Raw genomic sequence first — 24,042 nt, forward strand, 5'->3', positions numbered from 1 at the left:
TTACTAGATGTAACTATAATAAATTTATATCAAATAAATGCTTATTAATAAAATGAAAATTAAATTTTCCTGAGTTAATATCTTCTATAGAAGATACTATATATTTTTCTCAAATTATTATAAGCAGTCGTTACAGCACTTAAATAATTTTTCACTCGAAGAAAAAAAAAAAAACAATCGTGGATAATAAAGATTGCGGCTACAATAATTCAAATGAATAGTGTGAGTAAGAAGATTCTAAATAATTTAACTAACTTTTATTTATTTTTTTAAAAGAAAAAAAAACAATCGAAAATAATCTGCTGAATATTTGGAAAAAAATAGGATCATTTGGAAAAGATTTATTGCTTAAAAGTATATGAAATTAAAATGCCCGTCTTTAGTTATAGTTTCTAATATATAGCCTGACTACTTTACGACATATGGGGCATTTATACAACTGATATATTTCCATTTACAATTATCTATATAATTAAATTTGTAAAGGCTTGATTTTCTTTAAATTTTAAAAGTTTTGGAATATTTGCTCCGATTATAACATTTTCCTTATCATTTATTGTTATCTTATTCACCATATCACCGACTGCTTTTCTCTCTTATCATCGGCAGAGAGCAGCACAATAATAGTCATTTATAACTTCTGAATTTAGATAAGAGATAGTCAGACGGCAGGGGAAAGGTGATTTCGACATTATTATTGAATATTGGAATCGGTTGTTCAGGGAAATCTTGAGCGGTGAATGTAACAAAATAAATGGAATGGGTAATAAAACAAGCAGAACGAGTAACATAAAAAATGGAATGGGTAACAAAACAAGCATAACGAGTAACATAAATAATGGAATGGATAACAGAAATCAAAATATTATAAGGCTTAAGGTTGGTGTACTAGGAGAAACCTGTGAGTAATGTCACTTTTTTATAATTGACAATGAAGTATTACTTTTTGCAATTAGAATTATGTCACTTTTTTTCTACTAGAAATTAACAATTCTTTTAAAAGTTTTAAAAAAAATATTAAGAAAGATAAAAAAAAAACAAGATCTTTTGTGCTCAAATGTACAGTGTGCAAAATAAAAAACGGACCACCCTGAATAACTTTTGATTTAATCCTCGGATTTTCACGCTCTCTGAATAAACATACCTTTTTTTAGACGGATTTGGATTTCAGATCTCCGAAATATAGGGGATAGCTGCAATTTTGGAAATATGGCCCCCATACTTTGATCACGAGAGAGGGCGAAAGTTTAGACACCCTTAATGTTAATTTCATTTTTTGAGTATTCCGCCATATCTTGAGAACTTTTTAAGCAAATTGAAAAATTTTTGTACACAAAAATTTGTTTATCCAATTAAAATTCCACTCAAAATATGACTTTCAGCACATATTTATTATTATTTTTTATTATTTAATTTGATAATGATTGAAGAAAAAAGTAGAATTGTAAGGTATAAAATTTTTTACAGCATTTAAAAGATGTAATTTTACATGGCAAAATACGAAATTTGAGTAACTGAGAAATCGAATTTTAAAATTCAATTTCTCAGGAATTACTTGACCGATTTTGCTCAAATGTTGTATTTTGCTGTATAAAATTACATTCTTAAAAATTACGTAATATCTTATATTCCCTACAATTAAAATTTCTTTTGACCATATATATATATATATATGGGTGATTCTTTCTAAACATAACAATTCAGACCAAAAAATTTCTTCAAATTTAAAGTCCTCAAAATAATCTAAAATTTTTTTTGTATACTTCTTTAGTTACTCTTATTAATATCTTACAGACAGCAGTGTAATTTATTGACATTTGCTCAAGAAAGAAAAGAAAATAGAACTTCACTAAATCTTGAATGCCAGGAAAATGACATATACGCTTAGAAGTATAAAAAACAGTCATTTTGAGCTAATAGTAAGTAACTCAACTTAGGCTTTTATGTTAGATGGATCATAAATTGCTTAAATTAATTCTTTTTTCCAGTGTAGGAAGAATCAAAAAAATTTTTGTTGCTGATATGTACAGAATAAAATTGTGTATAATAATCAATCATTAGATAAATAAATAACTTTGATAACACTCAAGCAAATTACAATCTTACATAAACTTGGTATTAGGTTAATATTTGCTTTCCTTCCTTACAGTATTAGCAGTTAAAAAAAAATCTGGTAACACTTCAATGTTCTGGCATTCATAAGCCAAGAAAATGACAGCCAGGATGATGACAAATTCACCATTTTATAGCATATAACTTTAATTTAATTTAATATTTTGGCCTAAGACGTTTATATTCTGCAGAAAACAACAGGATTTCTTAAAATAACTCAGATAAATCTATGTAGTTTATGTTATGAATGATTTCAAGAAGCCAGGAAAATGACAACACAAAAACCTACTCACCTTGAAAAAATTTTTGAAATAGATTTTGAACCCGAAAATTGGTTCTTTATTCATGCAACAAAACATGTTCATATAGGAGGGCATCTGATCAATCTATTAACATAAGATATTGATTGCTGACACTATCTATTTTGGTTATAAACCACTAAATACAAGTAGCCAGGAAAATGACAGATTTTCTTGGGACAAACAAATTATCGACAGAAAAAATTATCTTAAACGAAGTTTTTGCAAATAATACCCTCTGCGTACATTCTAGAAATACTTACACCGGTTGAGATAAAAAAAAATTAGATATTGAAAAATGTATGGGAAGTTTTGAAGCTAGTTATTATTGGAAACATTGTTTGGGACATACCAGGAAAATGACATTTTGAAGTCCAATTAAATTCTTTAACTATACGAAACAGTCAATGTGCAAAGTCATTTTAAATGCTATTTATTAATTTTTTTGCTATTATTAATAATATTTAATGTAATGCTATTTAGTAATTTTTTTTAAAAAAAAAAAGTTCTTTTAGTATTATAGTATTCGATCTTGGAGCAAGGGACAGTGAATTGTCATATTTCGTGAGAATCACGCATATATATACGTGTCGCTGTTAAATAAAATAATAAGAAATATTGACTGAAAGTTATATTTGCATGGAATTATTGTTGGATAAACGATTTTTGTCATTATGTGCAAAATTTTTTCATTTCGCTTAATAAGTTCTGGAAATATGACGAAAAACGTAAAAAGTAGAATTAACATTAAAAGGTTCAAACTTTGGATCGCTTTCCTAACTAGACTGTGGGGACTATATTTTTTAAATTACAACTACCCCCTATATTTTGGGGGTCAAAAATTCGTAACTGTCGAAAAAAGTTATTTATACTAAGTACGTTTGCGAGTCTAATTTCGTAATTTAAAATACCGTCTTCACTAATTAATTAACATATATTTCAGGTCACCTCTTCGATAATCATTAAAATTGAGTCCTAGAAAATGAAGATCCGATCATTAGATCAAAAGTTATTCAGGGTGGTCCATTTTTTTTCTTTTTTTTTCTTCTTTTTTTTTTCTTTGTGCACTGTACATAAAACTCTTTTGAAGATAATGACAGCTATTAAACCGATAAATTGTATAATATGAGTTTAAATACGTAAAGAAGATCTAGATATCTTTACCTTGCCATCAGCCTAAAATTAATAAAAGTTTCTTACACGTATATTATTTACTTATCCTTTATTTTACAGTATTTACCGGAAATATATATTAATCTCCAAAAATTTGTCTGTTATTATTACGTTTTCACTTTTGACTATGGTTTAAGTTAAAGGCTTAAAAATAAAATATCTAAACTCTAAACACACTACATTTTAAAGCAAAAAATAAGCTTTAAAATATAATTTACCTCAAAAAATTAAAAGACAGCATAAGCAAGTAAATGAGCATTTACGTTTAAAAAAAAACTTAAAATTAGTCTTTCATTTATTTGACACGTTTAATTGGTAATAAAAATGAATTTAGCTTGCCAATCAGTTTCTTTAGCCCTAGATAAAAGATTTCGGCTAGCCTAAAAAAGTACTAAAAGCTATTATTTTCTTATTATTGACATCCAAGAGTTGAGACTTAACTTGAAGCCAAATAAATAGTTTAATGAATAAACACATTTAATAAATACTGTTAACATTAAATTAGAATTTATATAAAATGCGTTTTAGTTAAATTTGGCAACAAATAATTGTGATGGGTAAAGCGCAAAAACAAAGTAAACAAAATAACTAGAGAATAACTAGTCCTTTTTTTAGTAACTAGTTCAATTCGAATATAAGGATGAAAAGAATAACTAGTCCAATTTCGAATATAAGAATAAATACAAACTTAGAGTTCATATATAATAAGTAATTTAAAAGTTCATAAAGTAATTTAAAAATGAAGAATGCGTGCTTGACGTCATGTCATTTCATTACTCCTCTTCCAGTAAAAACCTCATTCGAATGTGTCGAGAAATTTAGATGGAACTTTATCAGGTCTCCCAACACTTGATGACTTGTACGAAACAGCCTTCTTAACGGTTCGTTAGAAAAAGTAACCATTTTCACTTTAATATTTGGAGTAGCCCATTTATGAATGACTGGTGACTGTGAATAATCGAAGAAGTGTTGCTCTTCAAGTCTGCAGACTGCTTCAAATGATTTATAGAGATGTTTCTGGAATTGTTAATGTTCTAATATTTGTAATTTTTAATGTTTTGGGGAAGTTCTTCAAGGGTCCAATTATGTCAAGATTAATTTTGTCGAATCTTTCTAATGTTGGTAGATTCCTCCCAAGTGATTTATATACGTGTCGCTGTATCTTGGAACTTTGACGAGATAGACAGGTCTTAATGCATTTCTTGACATCCTTGTACATCGAAGGCCATGTAAACTTCTTTGACACTAACTGTGTTATTGCTCGAGCTCCTTGAGAACATAGATTACTTTTCGAAAACAATTGGAGGCATATATGGTTGTTGTTTTCGGGATGAAATATTACAATATAAGTAGAAATACATACTTAGAGTTCATAAATAATAATAAAAGCAGAAAATAACGTGATTTATGTCTTAAATGTGTGTACTCAGATATGTAAAGTAAGAATGTTTGGTTGAGCTATCCGCTGTTTTTGCTCAACTCTCATCTCTATTGGATACAAGGATTATGTGTTGTCTGTATTTTCGAGTTGTCACTCACACAAACATTAACACTCATAGTACAAATTATAGTATCGCGAGGATTGTCATAAATGTATAGTTATACTTTCTGTATCAATCTAATTTCTACATTGATATTTCTTTACCCAAAATAAAATGTAACATGATTCACAATAATATCGTATTCAATTATCGTTTTGTATAATATTCACAATATTGTCATATTCAATGCACAGATGTGTATTATCCATTGCCGGCGACCTGTGTACATCAGAACCTGGCGTTGTCTAATATAAATAATAGAATAGAATAGAATAGAAATAACAGAATAGAAAATAAATAATAGAAGTAGCTATTGATGAACTTTGGCTTCATAGTACCAATAACTTATAAGTACATTATTTTAAAAAAATTATGATAATAATACCTTTAAAGGATCCTTTGTATTATTATCCCTTAAAGGACCTTTAAGAAATTATAATATAAGGGATCCGATCTTCAATGGTTTTTTGGAAAATATCTCCGATTGGTAGTTAAATTTATGTTTTAAAGTATGTATCATTCTTTGTTTTATAAAACTGATTTAAAGTTATTTTCCGTACCACTACATGTAAATGTATTTGAAATGCCACTTAGTTCCAGCTCTCTCGTGATGAGCCTCTCAAAATTTTCGCAAAATTACCAAAAATTATGATTGAAAGATTTAGCTTGTTGTTTAGACATAGAAATAGTTTTTAATTTTCTAACACTCGTAAAACGCCCCTAGCAACAATTGGCTAATTAGGTTCAAAATTTGGTCGATCCTGTAATAGCACGCACTGACTTACCAATATTGGAATGTCTAGATTTTTTTACTATTTGTCCTAGAATGGCCTATATAGGACCTACATTGGCTAAATAATGGATATAACATATCAGGAGAATCTGACAATTCTATATAGGACCGATACTGGTTGTAAAGTGGCTGTAAAATATCGGGTAAATCTGAAAATTCTATATAAGGCCAGTATCGGAAAAATAAAGGCCCATGGAACCCTTACTGAACCAAGATTGATGAATATTGGCCCAGTGAGGGCCCAAGTTATTTTGTTTCGAGGAACGTAGTAGTCAGCCCTGATATTATAAAGTTTAGGAATTTTAAATTCGTGACCAAAAAGCAATTAGTTATTATTATTAATAGTTAGTTTTAATTTGCTTAAGTATTAGAGTTTAATTAGACTGCATGAATTAAACATTTCTATTTAGCTCTTAGTTTCGCTAATTTGTTTTGATAAGCAGGAATAATTTATTTATTACTCATTATTTCTTTTAAATTTCAGTCGTAGGAAAAGCATGTTTGGTTCGAACATATATCACTGGAAAATTCGAAGGTAATTTACATGAAAATTAATTTTTGGTTAAGCATATTTTTTACCACGTTTATATTAACTTGCCTTCATGTATGTCTGTTCGGGTGGTATTTTGTTATCGATTTTAAATTAACTTCCCGACTAGTTACAGACTTCAAATTTGGCACATAGTTCAGAATTGGATGACAATGCATGAAAATGAAGAAAAAGAAGACATACAAAGTAAAATAAAATTAAAGAAAAATTAGTATTTTCGCGAATGTCTTTTGTTATCGATTCGATTATTTTAAATTAGTGTCACATGTCAGTTGAAAAATTTTGTGCACAGTGAGTGAAAAAATTGAGATTTTGAAAGTGAGTACAAAAAAAAATCAAAGTAAAAAATAATATTTTTAAAAACCACGCTTCTGTAGTAGAGAATAATAATTAAAAAATTTAAAATTTGAAAGACGAAAAACGTGGGGTGCATGAAATACATAATAGTATATATACACATACATATACACATTTTCTTACTTATACTCATGCACAGCCACATACACAGCCACATATACATCCACATACACATGCATACACAAACATATTCCACATCCACATTCAGATACAATTACAATTACAGATATATACTATACTCATATTCTCATGAGCACGCATACACACACTAATATAACATTACTGTTATGAATTTCATAAGCCTCACGTTTTCGTTTTTCAAATTTTTATTTTTTAATTATTATTCTCCACTACAAAAACGTGGTTTTTAAAAATTTTATATTTTACTTTGATTTTTTTTTAAAAATTAATTTAAAAATATTTATTTTAAAATAATATGTAGTTTAATATTTTTATTGTCAAGTATGATACACTTATTTTTTTTAAAAATAATATTCAGGAGAATGTATGTTAATTGAATGTACTGAGCAATAGTATCATTTGCGTGACGTATGAAAATTCGTTAGAATTCACTTTAGAAGAATAATTTATTGTACAGTAAAAAAAAAGGTTTAATTTTGACATCTAAAAAAAAAATTCTATCCCTCGAAAAACTGCTAAGAAAGTGATAAAAACTGCTGATATCTTGAAATTTAGTCAGCTGAAGAAGATTATTCCTATTTAAAAAAAATGTACAAGTTTTTCACAAACCTCATCAAATTTCTTGATCACCCTACATTTTAGAGAATTTTGAAAATAGAGATGAGATGAGCCTCACAGAGCTTACTCTTCAAAAGATACAAGGCTTCCGCATCAGTAAACTGAATAAGTTCAAATAGATCTTTTTTCTGACTAATAAACTACTCAAAAATTTGAGAATTACCTGAAAATTCAGGTGTACTAAAATTAAATTTACTTGAATAATTTACCCCCGCATAAATACATTACAGGAGCACGGTGCATTATTGTAACGCCGGTAGCAGAATTTTCAGAATCAATTTGCAGCACTTCATAATTTTAAATTTGTCTGCTCCGCTAAAATAGTCGGATTGAGACTTTTATTATAAATATTAGGCTTACTTTAGCATAAGTGCGGGAGGAAAGAAAGAAAAAAGGAGAAAAAAACGGACCTCACTGGATAAACTTTTGGTTTAATAATTGGATCTTCATACTCTAGGACTCAATCTTAATGGCTCGAAGGGGTGACCCCAAATTTGCTAATTAATTTATGCAGACCATATTTTAAGTTACGAAATCAGACACAAAAACGCATTTTCTCTGAATAAACAACATACTTTTTTTTCGATGCATTCGAATTTCTTACCCCAAAATATTGAGGGTAGCCGCAATCTAGGGAAACATGGTCTCTATAGTTTAGTCAAAAGTGCTCTCCAAAGTTTGGACCAATTAATATTAATTTCACATTCTGCTTATTTTACTAAACCGTAAGGACTTTTTAACCTAATTTTTGCACACAATTTTAAAATTCGTTTATCCAAAGATAATTCCATGCAAAAATTTAAATTTTAGGAAATATTTTTTATTATTTTATTTAATAATGGTCGAAAAAATTTTGTATTGTACGCAATTTCTTACATTATTTTACAGAACATAATTTTACACGGCAAAATACAATATCTGAACAAAATCGGTTGAACTGTTCATGAGAAATTGAATTTCAAAAATTTCAGGTATTTAATATTCGATTTCTCAGGAACTATTCGACCGATTTTGTTCATTTTTCAAGCATTCTTAAGTAAAATAATGAAAATTTATAAATTTAACTCGAAGTTATTCTTTGCATTGAATTATCTTTGGATAAACGAAATTTATAATTATGTGCAATAATTTTTCAATTCGGTTAGAAAGTTCTCGAGATATAGCAAAATACGCAAAAAGTAAAACTAAGGGATGCGAATCGCTCTCCTGCCCAAGCTATTGAGACTATATTTCCCAGATTGAGGTTACCCCTATATTTTGGGGGTCAGAAATCCGAATCCGTCGCAAAAAAGGTATGTTTATTCAGAGAAAATACGTTTTTCGTAACTTAAAATATCATTCGCACTTATTAATTAACATATTTGAAGTCACCCACTGGAGCTACTAGGATTGTGAAGCCATGAAAACGATACGAGCCGATCATTAGATCAAAAATTATTCAGGGTGGTTTGTTTGTTTTTATTTTTTGCACACTGTACAGCAAAATTAGTACATATGAAGTCGAAAAAAATTATACACAAAATGTCGTAAAAAATTTGTTATTTTAATATTTTAAACTAATTATACGGTCTTAAATAGATGAATAATTGAATATTTGAAAGTTAAAAAAATTGGCATCTTTTTACAATCTAAAAGTAAACAACGAAAAGATTCCCGAGTTAGGTTCCTTTGTCCTGCAATTAAAAATTATTTGGAAATTTTGTAAGTCATCATTTTTCTTTCGATTATATATCTGCAAATTAGCTAAAAAAAAGTTTTACTATAAGGACTTGAAACAAATAGTAATTGAGTAGGGGAGAGTGGGGTCAATTGTAACATTTTTTACTTAACTGTTTTTAACTAACAAAAAATCCAATATACAGGGTGTTTATAAAGTCCCGGACAATTTTTGACAGTCGTGCACTTGTTACAATTGTCCCCACTTACGGGGTCAAATGTAACAGTTCATAAATTCAACTAAAACATAGTTATTTTTTTTATCATAGTTGAGATATATTTTTTTATTGATCAGAATAGTAGTGATATTTTAGGAGTAAAAATAATAATGAGCAGAGACCTAAAGGGTTAAACTTTTAACTTTAAGCGGTTAAAAATTTTAATTTATGCTGTGAAAGGTGACAAATAAAATAATGCTCATGCAACATGATATAAATGATATAGGAAACTATTGGTGGTTCTTAAAGAGTTAAGTAATGGTTTGTAAACATAAGATTATTTATTTTCAGCTGTTACAATCGTCCCTTTACTTATTGTTACAATCGTCCCCAAGGCGCCATTTCAGCTTCATTTGTTAAAAACAATGCTAGTTAATTAACAAAACTAGTCTTTTTTCTTTTGATATGTTAATTAAGGTGTCCACTTACATATTCGGTTAATAATTTTTATTTGTTTAAACAAAATTAATTTGTTACAATATAATATTCTAATACCAAAAAAGTACTTTTGTAGCGTGAAAATATCTTTTGTGATGTAACTCTTTCAAAAGTACATAAAAATGGTTAGAGCAGGAGTGTACAGTCGGCAAAAAAAAAAAGATATCACCCTGAATAACTTTCGTTCTAATGATCGGATTTTCACGAACTAAGTGTTAATCTTAATGGTTCCTGGGGGTGACCTCAAATATGCTAATTAATTAGTGCTAACTATTAATTAAGTTACGAAATCAGACACAAAAACGTACTTTCTCTGAATAAACATCTATTTTTTCTTACATATTTGGATTATTAACATTCAAAATATAGGGGGTAGCCGCAATCTGGGAAATATGGTCCCCATAGTTTGGTCAGGAGAGCGATCCAAAGTTCGTACCCCTTAATGTTAATTTCACTTTTTACGTTTTTAGTCATATTTTAAAAACTAATAAAGCAATTCGAAGAAAATTTCACCCAGTCATAAAACTCATTTACCCAAAGATAATTTCACGAAAAAAATAATTTTTAATAATTGTTACTTATTTTTTATTATTTAATTAAATTAAGGATGAAAAATTTTTGAATTATAAGGTATGAATTTTTTTATACCATATTAATCTACATATTTTTCAATTGAAAAATCTAAAGTTTCAACTGTTTTTATTTATTAGAAGCTGAGAAAAATTAAAATTAATTATTTTTAAAAAAAATAATTTGGCGACAATGAAGAAATGATTAAATGGAGCGATTAATATTAAAATGTGATAAACTTGCGAGGAACTTGACTTCGCGCGCTTAGCATAAAATTTCATTCATATTTTTTTCGCTAATAATCGTTTGCTTATCTTTTCATTTTTATTTTTTTAAGCTATAAAATACGATGTTTCTTCTTTAGTCGTCTAAAATTCTATTTGCAATTTAGTAAAGAAATTTGAATAAAACATTTTATTGAATAAAATACATTTTATTCAGAGAATGTGGAGTTTTATAAAAGCATGCTTCTGATAGAATATGATTATACAACAGATTGTGCTTCTTTAATGTGATTATTTTTTAATTTTTTTTCTCAATAACTGATAAAATTTCAATAATATACATACGAATGAATAAATTTGGGATAAAATATTCATCAATTTCTTGAATATATATTTTATAAATATTAATAAAAATACGCAGTCAACATTTTTAAGCATCTCTCACAACATCGCAAATTTCTCAAAATCTTATAGGGTAAACTAACCAGTGAAGGAATACTTAAGTTAGCTTGTCTTTAAAAAAAATCATAAAAATTTCAAAATTTGTAATTTTAGCTAAATGACGTATTTGTTATTAAATGCATGTCGACATATTTGTTATTAAATGCAAATTACGTAAAAAAAATTTAGATAACTTACATAATATTGTTTTAAACTTTTGGTGGTTTAAATAATAAGTAGTAAGATAACCAAGTGAAGGAACAGTTCTTAAATTGAATAAACACTAAATTTTCCAGTGAATGAACACTTAATTTTGAGAATGTTTGATGCTCGTTAGGAATCCTTAGGCCACACAGATATCTGTCGCCCTGTAGATGCCTGAATTGACTGATGTTAACACAGGCGGGCATTAGGAAAAAAAAAATCTTTTAAGTTTTCGTGCCCCCATTTCAGTATCTTAAGGGCCTTACGCGCTCTGTTTAAAAAGAGAGTATCATATCAGATATATATATATATGTAACATAAAAAGCTTCAATTGATCTTTTTATGTTAGTTTCTTTGCTATAAAACTTCATCCTAATTAATTATTCTAAACGAAATACTTTCTCACACTTTTAAAAACCACATCCTGTTCTTAAATCTATTTTTGGCTCAAGTATGCATTTAATTAAGAGCAGGACATTTTTCCCTTTGCTCTTGTGTGGGAAACGTTCGATCTATTTCATAAACCAATAGCAACTACTAAGAGTTCCCTCTTTCCCTAAATTAAGACATATTACGGATTTTACTTTTCAAGATTTTCCCCAACATATAACCAAGGAGCGCAACTTTTCATGTGCACTTTCACTCATTCTCATGACTGCTCTTGTCTAATAATTAATAAATAAATTTTGTACCCTCCTTCCCGACCTATGACCTGTTTTAATCCTTCCACTCGGCAACGACGTTATATATATATATATATATATATATATATATATATATATATATATATATATATATATATATATATATATATATATATATATATATATATATATATATATATATATATATATATATATATATATATATATATATATATATATATATATATATATATATATATATATATATATCTGATATATATATATATATCTGATATATAAATAACAAAAATAATCATAGTAGCAGTATTTGGTGGTAAATGTAGCTTATCGTAATTGAAGAATATGCTGTGCGACATTTTATGGTGAATTTGTGAACGTAAGTTTCAGAATGTATCGAAACATGTGGATGCTATTTGCTAATCATCTTTATCCAAAGAAAACCATGTAACGTGAATATCTAGCAAAATGAAGCAATTTTTTAAGCAATGAATCATACAATATGCAACATATTATTTCTATATCTTATTCTTAAACATAACATATTTCAATGTTTTTAAAATGCCACTAAACATTCAGCAATTCATTGAGTTATAGAAAAAAGAAATCGTAAATTACAGAAAACCTTGTGAATGTGCATTAGAATTACTATACAATCTACATTTTATTTTTCATGCACTTTTTTTTCCTTCAAACTTTCATGCCTAGAAGACTCGATTAAAGCTGTAAAAATCATTATCCCTAAAATTTTGTATATAGCTATTATAAGTTATGTTAATTTGGTTTTAGTATGAAATCCTCGAATAAACATAGCAAAAATAGCATAATCTAAATAATATCAGATAAAAAGTTCATGTATTTAAATTCTGAAAACTTATAAATCGATTCAAATTTTCCTTTCAAAAGAGATTAAAATAATTTTTTATTTTATTTATTTATTTATTTATTTTGCTTTTTGGACATAAATGAACTTAAAAATTGTCTATTGCCTAGAAACTTCGAGGTGTTTTCTATTAACTATTAATTAAACCTCTCAGAGCAATCACAAAATATTATTTCAATTTTTTTTCAGTCAGAAATTGGTTGCCTAGCAACCTAGTAAAATTAAGCGTTTCTCTTTTGAATCAGTCAAGGGTTATCTTAAAATATTTATTTGCGCAGGCGACTTTTTTGGCGGTTTTCTGGACTATCGCCAAATATATAAACCTTTATTGCAACCCAATTTACGACCCAATTGTTTTAAAATTTTGTCTACCCCCCCTAATTCAAGTGTCTAGATTCCAAATATGTAAAAAAAAATATATGTTTATTCAGAGAAAGTACGTTTTTGTGTCTGATTTCGTAACTTAATTAATAGTTAGCACTAATTAATTAGCATATTTGAGGTCACCCCCAGGAACCATTAAGATTGACACTTAGTTCGTGAAAATCGGATCATTAGAACGAAAGTTATTCAGGGTGATATCTTTTTTTTTTTGCGGACTGTACATGCAGATTTATTAAATACACCTTGTGCGCCACCTAGGAACCAAATCTAGAACCTGACACTCGAAATTTTTGCTCTGTTACAATCGTACCCTGTTACAATTGACCCCACTCTACCCTACGTTTAGGGTTTAGAAAAAAGGTCTTTTCTGTTTCTCCTCGTAGTAATTTTCAAATCTGACTTTTTTGAAATCTATTGATGGAAAAAAAATCTGCAGATGCTCTGATAATCTGCAGCTTCCGTATCCGTGCTGGAGGATTTCTGCTACCGGAATCGTAACTATCTTGTGTTTTTAACCCTTTAACGCATTTCGAATATCGGTGTCCTTTTTATATATTTCTTTCTGATACTTTAATCATAAGCAAAAGTATATTTTGGTATTTTTCAAAACTTTATCCATAATTTATTTTGTGAATTAAAGAAATTTGAATGAAGAATAATTGTTTCTCTTAGATCTAAGTAATTGCAAATTTGAAAAATTATTGTTTGGAAATGAGCAGTGTTTGAAAGATTTTACCTTTCACGCCGACACCGGTGTTTCATGCTGTATTTCATATCCATAAATTATTAATATGATAAATATAATATTTTTCACTCACATTGTCCTGGATTGATGCAAAATAATGAAAAGTATGCTTAATAAAAGTTCTGCGTCAAAGGGTTAACTCTATTCTCATTTTCTTTGTTATCTTCTGCTTAGACAATTTTCCAAAAATTTTTAAAATCTACTGAAACAAAATAATAATAATAATTTAATGACCATTAATAGCAGTGATATCATTGCACAAAAATATAGAACATTGATATGACTTAAGAAGAAAGGATAAATAAAATTTAGAAAGAAGGACTTTTTAAAAAAAATTAAATGCTTAGGAATGCACATAGTTGGTACTTTTGCCTGAATATATTTTACTCATGTTTGTCAGTGAAAGTTTTACTTCAACTAAAGGGTATATCATCATTTTAGACAATTTTAATCGAATAGTCGTCGGGGGCTACAACACTAAACGACTTAAGGTAAGGGATAAAACTGTGCAATTATTTTTTGGAGTTCATCCTGGTAAAGAGAGATATCGTGAATTAATGTCCATGTAAGTACAAAAAATTCATTTTTAATTCAAATTTGTTACATTTTAGCGTTAAATACAACTTACTTTTTGCAAAATATAACGTATTTACCAATAAAACTCTTATTTGATTGTACTATTTACTTATATCATCACTATGTCGTAACTTAATTGATATTTATTTTTAATAACCATGTGTTGAATACTCAGGATTATTGGGAGAAACTTTAAGGGACGGTAGGAGACCATCACAAGGATTCAGAATTGCTCAATTAGTTATGCTGAATTTAAATTTGCATCACTTTCATCCTGATCAAATACTGATATCTGATGCTTTTTTAAGCTAGGCTTGTTCCATTTTAAACTTAAATTATAATTTCTACTTAATTCTTTTTTAGTCTTAAACTAATTTTAAACTCTTAGAAATTTCGTCTTCCTTTGAACTGATTTTGGTAAATTTATATTATCGTATAATGAGAGTTTACGCGGGAAAAAAGTTATTTAAATTGTTCATTTGCTTTATTTCTTACTTTATATGAAATTTTATTAGAATATAAAGAAGAAAATTTTGAAAAAGATAATACAAAATTATTTTTAAAAAAATTCTGTATCACTTACCACTATTATTACAATTCTCTTTATAACAAACAAGCTTGTTGCCAGATTGTTTGTGATGGCTAGCCCTGCCCTAACTACTATCAATGATAATTTAAAGAAAAAATCGTCATACACAGAAGGCAAATTTTTAAGATACATGACTGGTGCCCCAAGAGCTATCAGCAACAGACTGCTAAGGAAGAATCTAGACATAGAAGAAATTAAATGCTTCATTGCCAAATTCAACAGCAAATTCTATAGCGACGCTAGAAACTGTACTCCCTCGAATTTCAATCATTTGCTAGACATCAGCTTAATCGACAACATTAAATATAGCCCAGTAACCGTATTCCTCATGTCAGATTGTGTCATATCAAAATATTACAAATGATAGTACCACTGTTTTTTAACTCTTATATACTTTTGACCCTGGGGATCTCCTCCGTTAATTTTCTACTAGTATAAGCTTATTCCATCATGACTTTTGAGCATAGAACAAAACAAACCAGTATAAGACGAATCGGTTGGTGGCACTCTGCGCCAAATACTGAGGTACCCTACATATCCAGCATTGTTTGCGATGATGTTAGAATTCAGTAAAATTTCCAGAATGACCAGAAGTGGGGGGGCAGGAACATTGATTGACATTTACCATACCAATAAGTTAAAATCCTTAAGTAATAAGATCTTCTCCTCAAAGAAAAAATAAAACTGTTTTGATGATCCAGTTAGAATCTACTTAAATTTTTTCTTTCCAGAATGTCGGAAAATCCACACGGTATTCTTCAGATTTTTGATATTGTTCAGATTTTTGATATTGTTTTGATATTCTTCAGATTTTTGATATTGAAAATGTTAGTATCCTTAAGACATTAAAAAAAAATCATTACTATTCGCGTATAATTTGTGACGTTGGTCGCGTTTGCGGCCCTGTGCACTTTTGCGATTTTTTATTCTTTTCCTATCTTACAATGAATTTGTTCGTAAGACTTAGTTTCCAGTAGATCACCAAGGTAAAGCATCACTAACTATGGACGATGAACCAGTGGTGTGTGTATGTGTCAGTGTGGGTGGGAATGAGGGTGTGCTATATCGATCCTCGTTAAATTGTTCCATCGTGAAGTACTCGACTTCACACACAGATATCTGGGCTGTCAAAGCTGGGAGCCATCCTCTCTATTAAGGATCAAAACTGTGATGGCGTGTCCAGATCATCCTGGGGTGTTTGCCAGACCATCGCTATTATCCCATTTTGCAGCTCTAAAGCGATTTAAATAAAGTACTACAACTAATTCTTTTTGTATGCCTACTTTGTTCCTTCATTTTTTTAAACTTCCTGAATTTATTTTTATATTTACCTTAATAGTAAGTAAGTATCCTTCAGTAATAAAATTTTGTCCTCGAAGAGCAACAGCAACAATTTAAAAAATATATATATTTATAGATAATGCTGACAGATATATTTAAATTTTTTTTCTTCCAGAGCAACTAGAAATGCAGACGGTATTCTTCTGGTTTATGATACTGCAAACAATCGTACTTTTGAGAAACTTGGAGAATGGTGTGACACAATGAGGAAATTAGCTCCAGAAGCAATCATATTCATAGGTATTTATTTTATTAATTACTTCTAGTATTTGGGCCGAGATTGCCTGGTTTGTTGGGCTCTTGTTCTTGAGATCATGAGTTCGAATCCCGCGAGCCGAATAATCCCCGTGTATCACCCCGGAGACCCAAAGTCTACCAAGTTCCGATAAAAAATCAATACCTCTAGAGGTACTGAATTGGAGATTGGGCGTTCTCTGGTTAAGGTTAAGATTACGATCTGTGTATGAATGAATTGACTCTCCGTGTGAAACAGGCCTTGACGTGTTCGTGTGACTTAAGTCGTATTCTTGGCCGTAGATGGTGCCACTGAAAAACAAGAAACGCACTCTCTTCCTTGCAAATTCGCTATGATTTCCCATAGCAGGCTTGCTAGTTTTGGCAAGTGGCATAAGTAACAACTTCTAGCATTTTATTTTCACAGATAGCTTAAAAATAAATATTTATATCGGAATATTACTAGCTGTTTTTAATTGAATATTATAGGATTTCTGAAATAAAAATACTAATTTAAATCTTTTGCCGAGTAATGCAAGGGTTGTTTATGACCATAGAGTTAGCGTAATCTTCAGTTCGTATCCCTTAGTCTTGATATAAAGTGCACATGTTTGAAACTTTAAAAATTTCTGCATATCTCCATGGGAAAAAATATGTCTGTATGTGTGCATTGTGGCATTTGGATGATATAAATTAAAATTGACATTGGAAATTTCATTTATAAAAAATATTTGGATGAGAAAATATTTGGTTTGAATATATTAGTGAGGGTGAGACATTCATATGGTAAGACAACTTCTCGTGTCGCAATCTCTCCACTTCTCAGCTGCTTGTGTGCCTTTTCGTTTTTATAAGATGAACTATCTATTATGTTAGAGTATCCACTGATATAATTCAAGAACAGTTGGGTATTTAACGAATTGCGAATTTAACGAATTGAGCATTAACGCAAAAATAATGTTACTTTCCCAGAGAAAAAAAATTCATTTATGAAAATTTTTTCTTAAGATTTCAAGTTTCTTTTAATAAAAATATTTTATAATTGACAGTTGGTGCTCGATCTGACCTTTTTCATAAAAGGGAAGTACTTTTTAAAGAAGGCCAAAATTTTGCCAAAAGTGAAAATCTCGAATTTTTTGAATGCAGTGCCAAAACTGGTGAAAATGTTGAAGAAGTAAGACATTATATATTTAATTCAAGTTTTCATACAAACTTATTTTACGATTCTCACCATCACTACATACATACATCTGATACGATAGTCTCATTTTAAACTAAATTCTTGAGGTGGGTACTTAAGAAACTGAAAAAATGGTAGCAAAACTAAGAGGATTAGACGAATTCCAATACGTTTTATATTCACCAATTTTGGGTTTCGAAACTTTAATATTAAAGTAATTCAAAAAGTTTTTTGAAAAAAGAAAATTTATATTTATAACATTCTAATTAAACAAACGTAACAAATGTGTTACAATTTTCACAATACTTTATTGAACGCTCACACTCGTTTCATCAGAAAACTTCTTTCTTTCTTCAAAAAGAAAACTCCTTTCTCGTCTTGTTTATCACTAATTTTTCTCTCACTTTACTCTCGTTTATATCAATTTGTCATTACCTTCTCTTTTTTTTCCATTTTGACAGACGATTTTGTTTAAAATTTCATTTTTATAAATTAGCTCCAGTCTACGCGTTCGTATAATTTTTCGCAATTTATATTTGATATGATCGAATATAGTTATACACACATGCAGTTTGAATGTTAATATTAATGAAATATATATTTGTAAGTGATTCAAGTTCTTAAACTTACTTGGAAATTTAAATTAAACTTTATACAACTATGCTTGAATGATTATATTTTTCTGTTGGAAGAATGTGCATATAATTGATGAGATACAAATCCAGATGTGACTTATATTCCATTTCAAAAATTCATGAATGTTAGCTATTTTAATATTAGTTTAATATTACAATATGACTTTTTTGAATATTTGAGGAGGATTTATTCTAGAAGTATTTATGTAGTATAATAAATTTATACTAAATTATTTTAGTTAGTATGATAGAGTATATTAGTATATAATGAATTATTACTTTTTGAAGCACCATAAATAGTAGTATACAGTGTGTTACAAAATTATAAGACCCACCTGAAATATCCCTCGTTTTTATGCATAAAATCTGTAATTTTAAAATAGTGAAGCAGCTTCAACAAGTTGTATTTTCTCAAATAAATCAAAAAGTGAAAAAAAATTGAATTAGGTTTACATGGCAAACGATTTTTTAAAATCTGGTCGAAATCTTTTGCGTTTTCAAAATCTTTATTATTTTTTCTTTCAAAATCGTATGAAAACGGTAACTATTAGCATCTGAGAAAACGCAGACGATAATATTATAAAGAAAGTGAGAGTTTTATTTATTTGTTCTCTTAAGAAAATTCAAAATACCACGCAGAAAAGGATTATCTGAACTAGAAGAAATAAATTAGAAAATGATTTTTTTTTAATGCTCCAGAAGATTGGAATGTTAATATTTTTTTTTTTTTTTTTTTTCCAATGGCAGGCACTGAATTTGTATCTTTGCCTATACTATGCCAGAATTGTTGCTCATTTCGCGTTACCTAGTGGGCACCTGTGAACCAAAGTCACGGAGGCGAACAACATTGCCCACGCCACACTGCCACAAACCCGTTTATAGGGTGGGCCACATTCACACATCATACACACACACAACAGAGGACAGCACAAAGAGAGAGAAACATCCATGCCCAGAGCGGGATTCGAACCCGCAGCCTATGGCTTCGCAGTCAGACACGCTAACCGCTCGGCCACCTGGCCGGCAGGGGGGGGGGGAATGTTAATATGTAAGTTAATTAAACGCTCTAAAGCTGCTGTCCATAACGTTTTAAGCAAAAAAGATTGTTATGTAAAATAAAAATACGGTAGGAAGCGTAAATTATCAGCTCGAGATAATAGGTACATTTTCAAACTTGCGACGAAACAGAACTTGTCTGCGCTCAAAATAACTCAGCAGACAAGTAGAAATAGTACAAGTAGTAGTAGATTGTCCATACAACAGTCTGATGCACTTTGAGACCAAATTCAAATGTTAAAAAGAAAACCAAGAATGTTAAAGCATCATAAAGAAGAGAGGCTGAAGTGGACAAATGTGGTCATGACCTGGGATGCTACTGGGGAAAATATTATTCTTTTCGACGAAAAGAAGTTCAATTTGGATGTCCCGGATGGCAATAATTACTTCTCACATGATTTTCGAACAGAACCTCGTGATTTCTTCCGCAGACAGATGGGTGTGGACTCGGGGATGGTGTGGGGAGCTTAAGTGTATCACAGTAAATGCAACCGGCAACGAATTTCTGGAAAAAACGGACTCCAGTTGTTAGCAACAACTGCCTTACCAATCCCTTATACCTTCTGGTCCGCATCTAGATGGGTCAAACTGGAAATTTCGACAAGACACTGCGCCATACCATGTATCCCCATCAACTAAAAATTGGTTTCAGAAAGAAAAAAATTGAAATCCTAAGCCTAGTCTTGATATTAATACTATAGATAACTTGTGGGACTGCGTGGTAGGATAAGTGTACGCAAATAACAGCCGATATGCTTCTTTTTACGACCTTGAAGTAACTATCATGGATGGATGGGACAAAATTCCTGAAACTTAGCTAGAAAACTTAATTGAGTCAATGAAAAATCCGAGTTTTTGAATTTATCCTGAAAAATGGTGGATCAACACGTTTTCAGTTTAGTAAAAACGATCATTTTAACACTGGTGGTCTTATAAATTTGTAACAGATTGTCGTTCACAAAATATTTATGGTTAAATGTGTGTATATATATATATATATATATAGTAATTCATTCATTTTTATTGGAGAATTTATATTACTAATAATAAAAGTTACAAAAACCACACAGATCTTATAATTTTGTTACATTGAATATATATATATTATACAATCGAGACAGTTACAGATAGCTAAAGGTTAAGTAATGTCTTAAATAATGATTTTTGAGCAAAAAGTTTTTGATCAGAATTACTTGTAACGTAACGCAACATTAAAATAGGTTTATAGGTTTTATGTACGATAAGGACAAATACTCTTGGACTGAAATAACAATAACCTAGTCACAAATTTCTGGAAAAGCTATGCAGTACAATTTGTTTGGGTTGTTAGCTTTAAATACACTTTTAAGGAGGTCAAAAAATTCCGTTACATTTGGAATGTTAATGTCGAATGAGAGGAAATAACCCTTAGCTTCACAAATCAAAATAATTACAATGCCTATTATTTCGAACAAGTTAACGTTTCCATTTTACTCGAAATTCTATGAAAAAGTATTTTTTATTTGTCGATTTAAAATTATTCTAGATATATACTCATTGACAAAAAAATTAGCGCACCAAGAAATAATTGCGAAACTGGACTACAGCGGAATGGAACCAAGTCGTCTTTAGCGACGAATCCAGATTCAATCTCAGCAGTGATGACAATCGTGTTCGTGTGTGGCAAATCGTGTGTGTGTGTTCGTGTGTGGGCGTCGCCTCAATCCTGCCTTTGCTGTACAGTGACACACCGCTCCCACAGCTGGTGTGATGGTATGGGGTGCCATTGCTTACAATACACGGTCACCCCTAGTATTGTCCCGTGGCACCATGACAGCCTAGCGGTATGTCCATGAAATCCTGCAACCACATGTGTTGCCACTCATGCAACTCCTCTCAGGAACCATTTTTCAACAATACAAGGCTCGGTCTCATACGGCAAGGGTGTCACAAGACTGTCTCCGTACTGTTACTACCTTTCCTTGCCGTGCCCGATCCCCAGATTTGTCTCCAATCGAGTATATCTGGGATCATTTGGGACGGCGAATTGGGCATCCCACGAGTTTGAGCGAACTAGAAGAAAGGTTACAACAAATATGGAACGAAATGTCTCAGGACATTATACAGAACTTGTATGCCTCAATGCCCGATCGTATCGCATCGTGCATTCGCGCTAGAGGGGGTGCAACGGGGTATTAACTCCTCCGTTCTTTTGCCTTTTCCTCCGAAATGAATTATCCTTTTAATTAATAAACATTGCATTTCATAATTAAAAAATAGTTTAGTAATCGACTGACAACGAAAAATTATGAATGAATATTTTAGCTTACGTTTGCGAAAGTTAAATTCTTTGTAAGTTAAACACATTGGGTATTTATTTCTTTAAAAATAATTAATTTAAATTTTCCTCGGTTCCCCATCAAAAATAGTTTAAACTTCAGATTTCTTAACAGAAAAATACGTATATTAATATTGTATTAAAAAAATTATGCCTCATATTCAAAACTTTTATTGCTAATTAATTAGCATATCTGTTACTAATTTGTCAGCAGATATTTGAGGTCACACATCCTACTGGAACAGTTAAAATTTCTAAATACGATTATTATCACCAAAGGTATTCAAGGTGATATCTTTTTTAGCGTCTAGTACGTTAAGTTTGAATGTATGCAAAGGTAACTAAAGGTTAAACGAGATTATTGAAAAGTTTTGCTTCTTTCAACTGTTTTTTTTTTCTTTTTTTCGATTTTTACACATATTTATTTCTTTTTCTTAAAAAATTGCAGATTTTTGAACAAATGACTTTGAGAATACTCGAAAAGCAAGAATTGATACCATTTATTCCTCCTGTTAAAATTGAAATAGAAGGAAAGTCTCCGGAATGGAAGCAAAACAAGTACGTGCCTGCTACGCGCACTAACGAGGAAGAAATACTCAATGGATCTGCTAATAAAACAGAAATTCTTCCCCAAAAAGATGCAAGTTATCCAGAAGATAGCGATTCGGAGTCTAGAGCTGAAGTAGAGAACATGATTGTGATAAAAGAAGATATTATTGGTACTCAATCAAGCAGCAAATTAAAACCTTTAGAGCTAAACGAAAATTACCATCCTCCGAATGATAAAAAAGATGTGATTCCGAAAGTAGAAAATTATATGCTTTCAGAAGAAGAGATGCTACTGGAAGGAAAATGTCCAGCGTGGTTTGCTTGAAAAAAAAAGAACTGTTATTTGGCTCCCTTTAAGTTATGATGGTTAAAGATAAGCTTGTTTTTCCCTCATAGTTTTAAAATTTTATCTGACAATTTTTTATTGTTATTTTGTTTTTGCAAATTCTACTTATAATGGATGCTACAAGACGTAACAGGCTGTACTTGTTGGTACTATGAAACACAGGCGATGATAGCTTTCTCTATCAGAGATTCAATTGAAGACGCGGTATGAAATGTGCAGATTGTAACTTCATTTTCAGATTAAGCAAACCATTGTATTGTTTGGAATCAAATTTTAAAGTAAATTTTCTTAATTGTTTTTGAAATATAATTATTAAAAAAAAATTCGTTCACAGCAGTGACTTTTTTTTAATTTGTTCTTTAAATTTTTCTTTACTTCGGAACTAATCATTTTTTACAAGTAGGTATTTTATCTTAGCTTAAATAAAAAAATTACTTAAATTAGGGTTGTTCAGAAAGTATTTCGTTTTTCCGACAGAGGATTTAATTGTATTTTTTCGAACCCAACTTCACACTTAAGCCGCATTATCATTATATGTTTTGAGAGCTGATATAGCAAGGCTTGTGTGTGAAAAAGTTCAATTAATTATACGCAGTAGTTTTTGGTTGGTGCCCTTTTAAATATGGTGAGCAATAAACAGCATTTTCGTCAAATTTTACTTTTTTACTATAAAAAAAGATAAAAATGCTGCTTCTGCCAGAAAGAAATTTACCGATGTGTATGAATAAGATGTGTTGACAGTACGCCAGTGCCAGAATTGGTTTGCAAAATTTCGATCCGGCAATTTTGATGTCGAAGATGCACCACGTTCTGAAAGGCCCGCTGAAGCTGATAAAGACACGATAAAGGCATTAGTTGATGCAAATTGGCGAATGACCACACGTGAGATCGGTGAGAGGTTAAATTTATCGAATTCAACTGACCACTTAAAAGGCCTGAGTCTAACCTCGAAGCTCGATATATGGGTTCCCTTGTTCTCACGGAGAGAAATTTATGTCGTCGCGTTGACGTCTGTGAGTCGCTTCTCAAACGTCACGAAAATGATTCATTTTTGAAGAGTATCATTACTGGGGACGGAAAATGAATTGTCTAGAACAATGCCAAACGCAAGAGATCATGGAGCTAAAACGATGAACCGGCTCAAAGCATT

At 30.1% G+C, this 24,042-nt stretch overlaps 1 protein-coding gene across 1 annotated transcript; it reads left to right on the forward strand.

Annotated features, from left to right (window-relative positions):
- Positions 1–655: 655 nt before the first annotated feature.
- Positions 656–23,228, forward strand: LOC107443031 (uncharacterized). Its single transcript, XM_071177350.1, has 6 exons — positions 656–901; positions 6,403–6,453; positions 14,511–14,634; positions 16,691–16,815; positions 17,859–17,983; positions 22,446–23,228. Exons 1-6 carry the CDS (start codon positions 760–762, stop codon positions 22,869–22,871), a joined length of 993 nt encoding a protein of 330 aa, XP_071033451.1. The 5' UTR covers positions 656–759; the 3' UTR covers positions 22,872–23,228.
- The last annotated feature ends 814 nt before the right edge of the window (positions 23,229–24,042 follow it).

Source organism: Parasteatoda tepidariorum, chromosome 2, assembly GCF_982258835.1.
Source record: "Parasteatoda tepidariorum strain Cologne lab strain chromosome 2, Ptep-v5.0, whole genome shotgun sequence".
NCBI classification, from domain to species: Eukaryota; Metazoa; Arthropoda; class Arachnida; order Araneae; family Theridiidae; genus Parasteatoda; species Parasteatoda tepidariorum.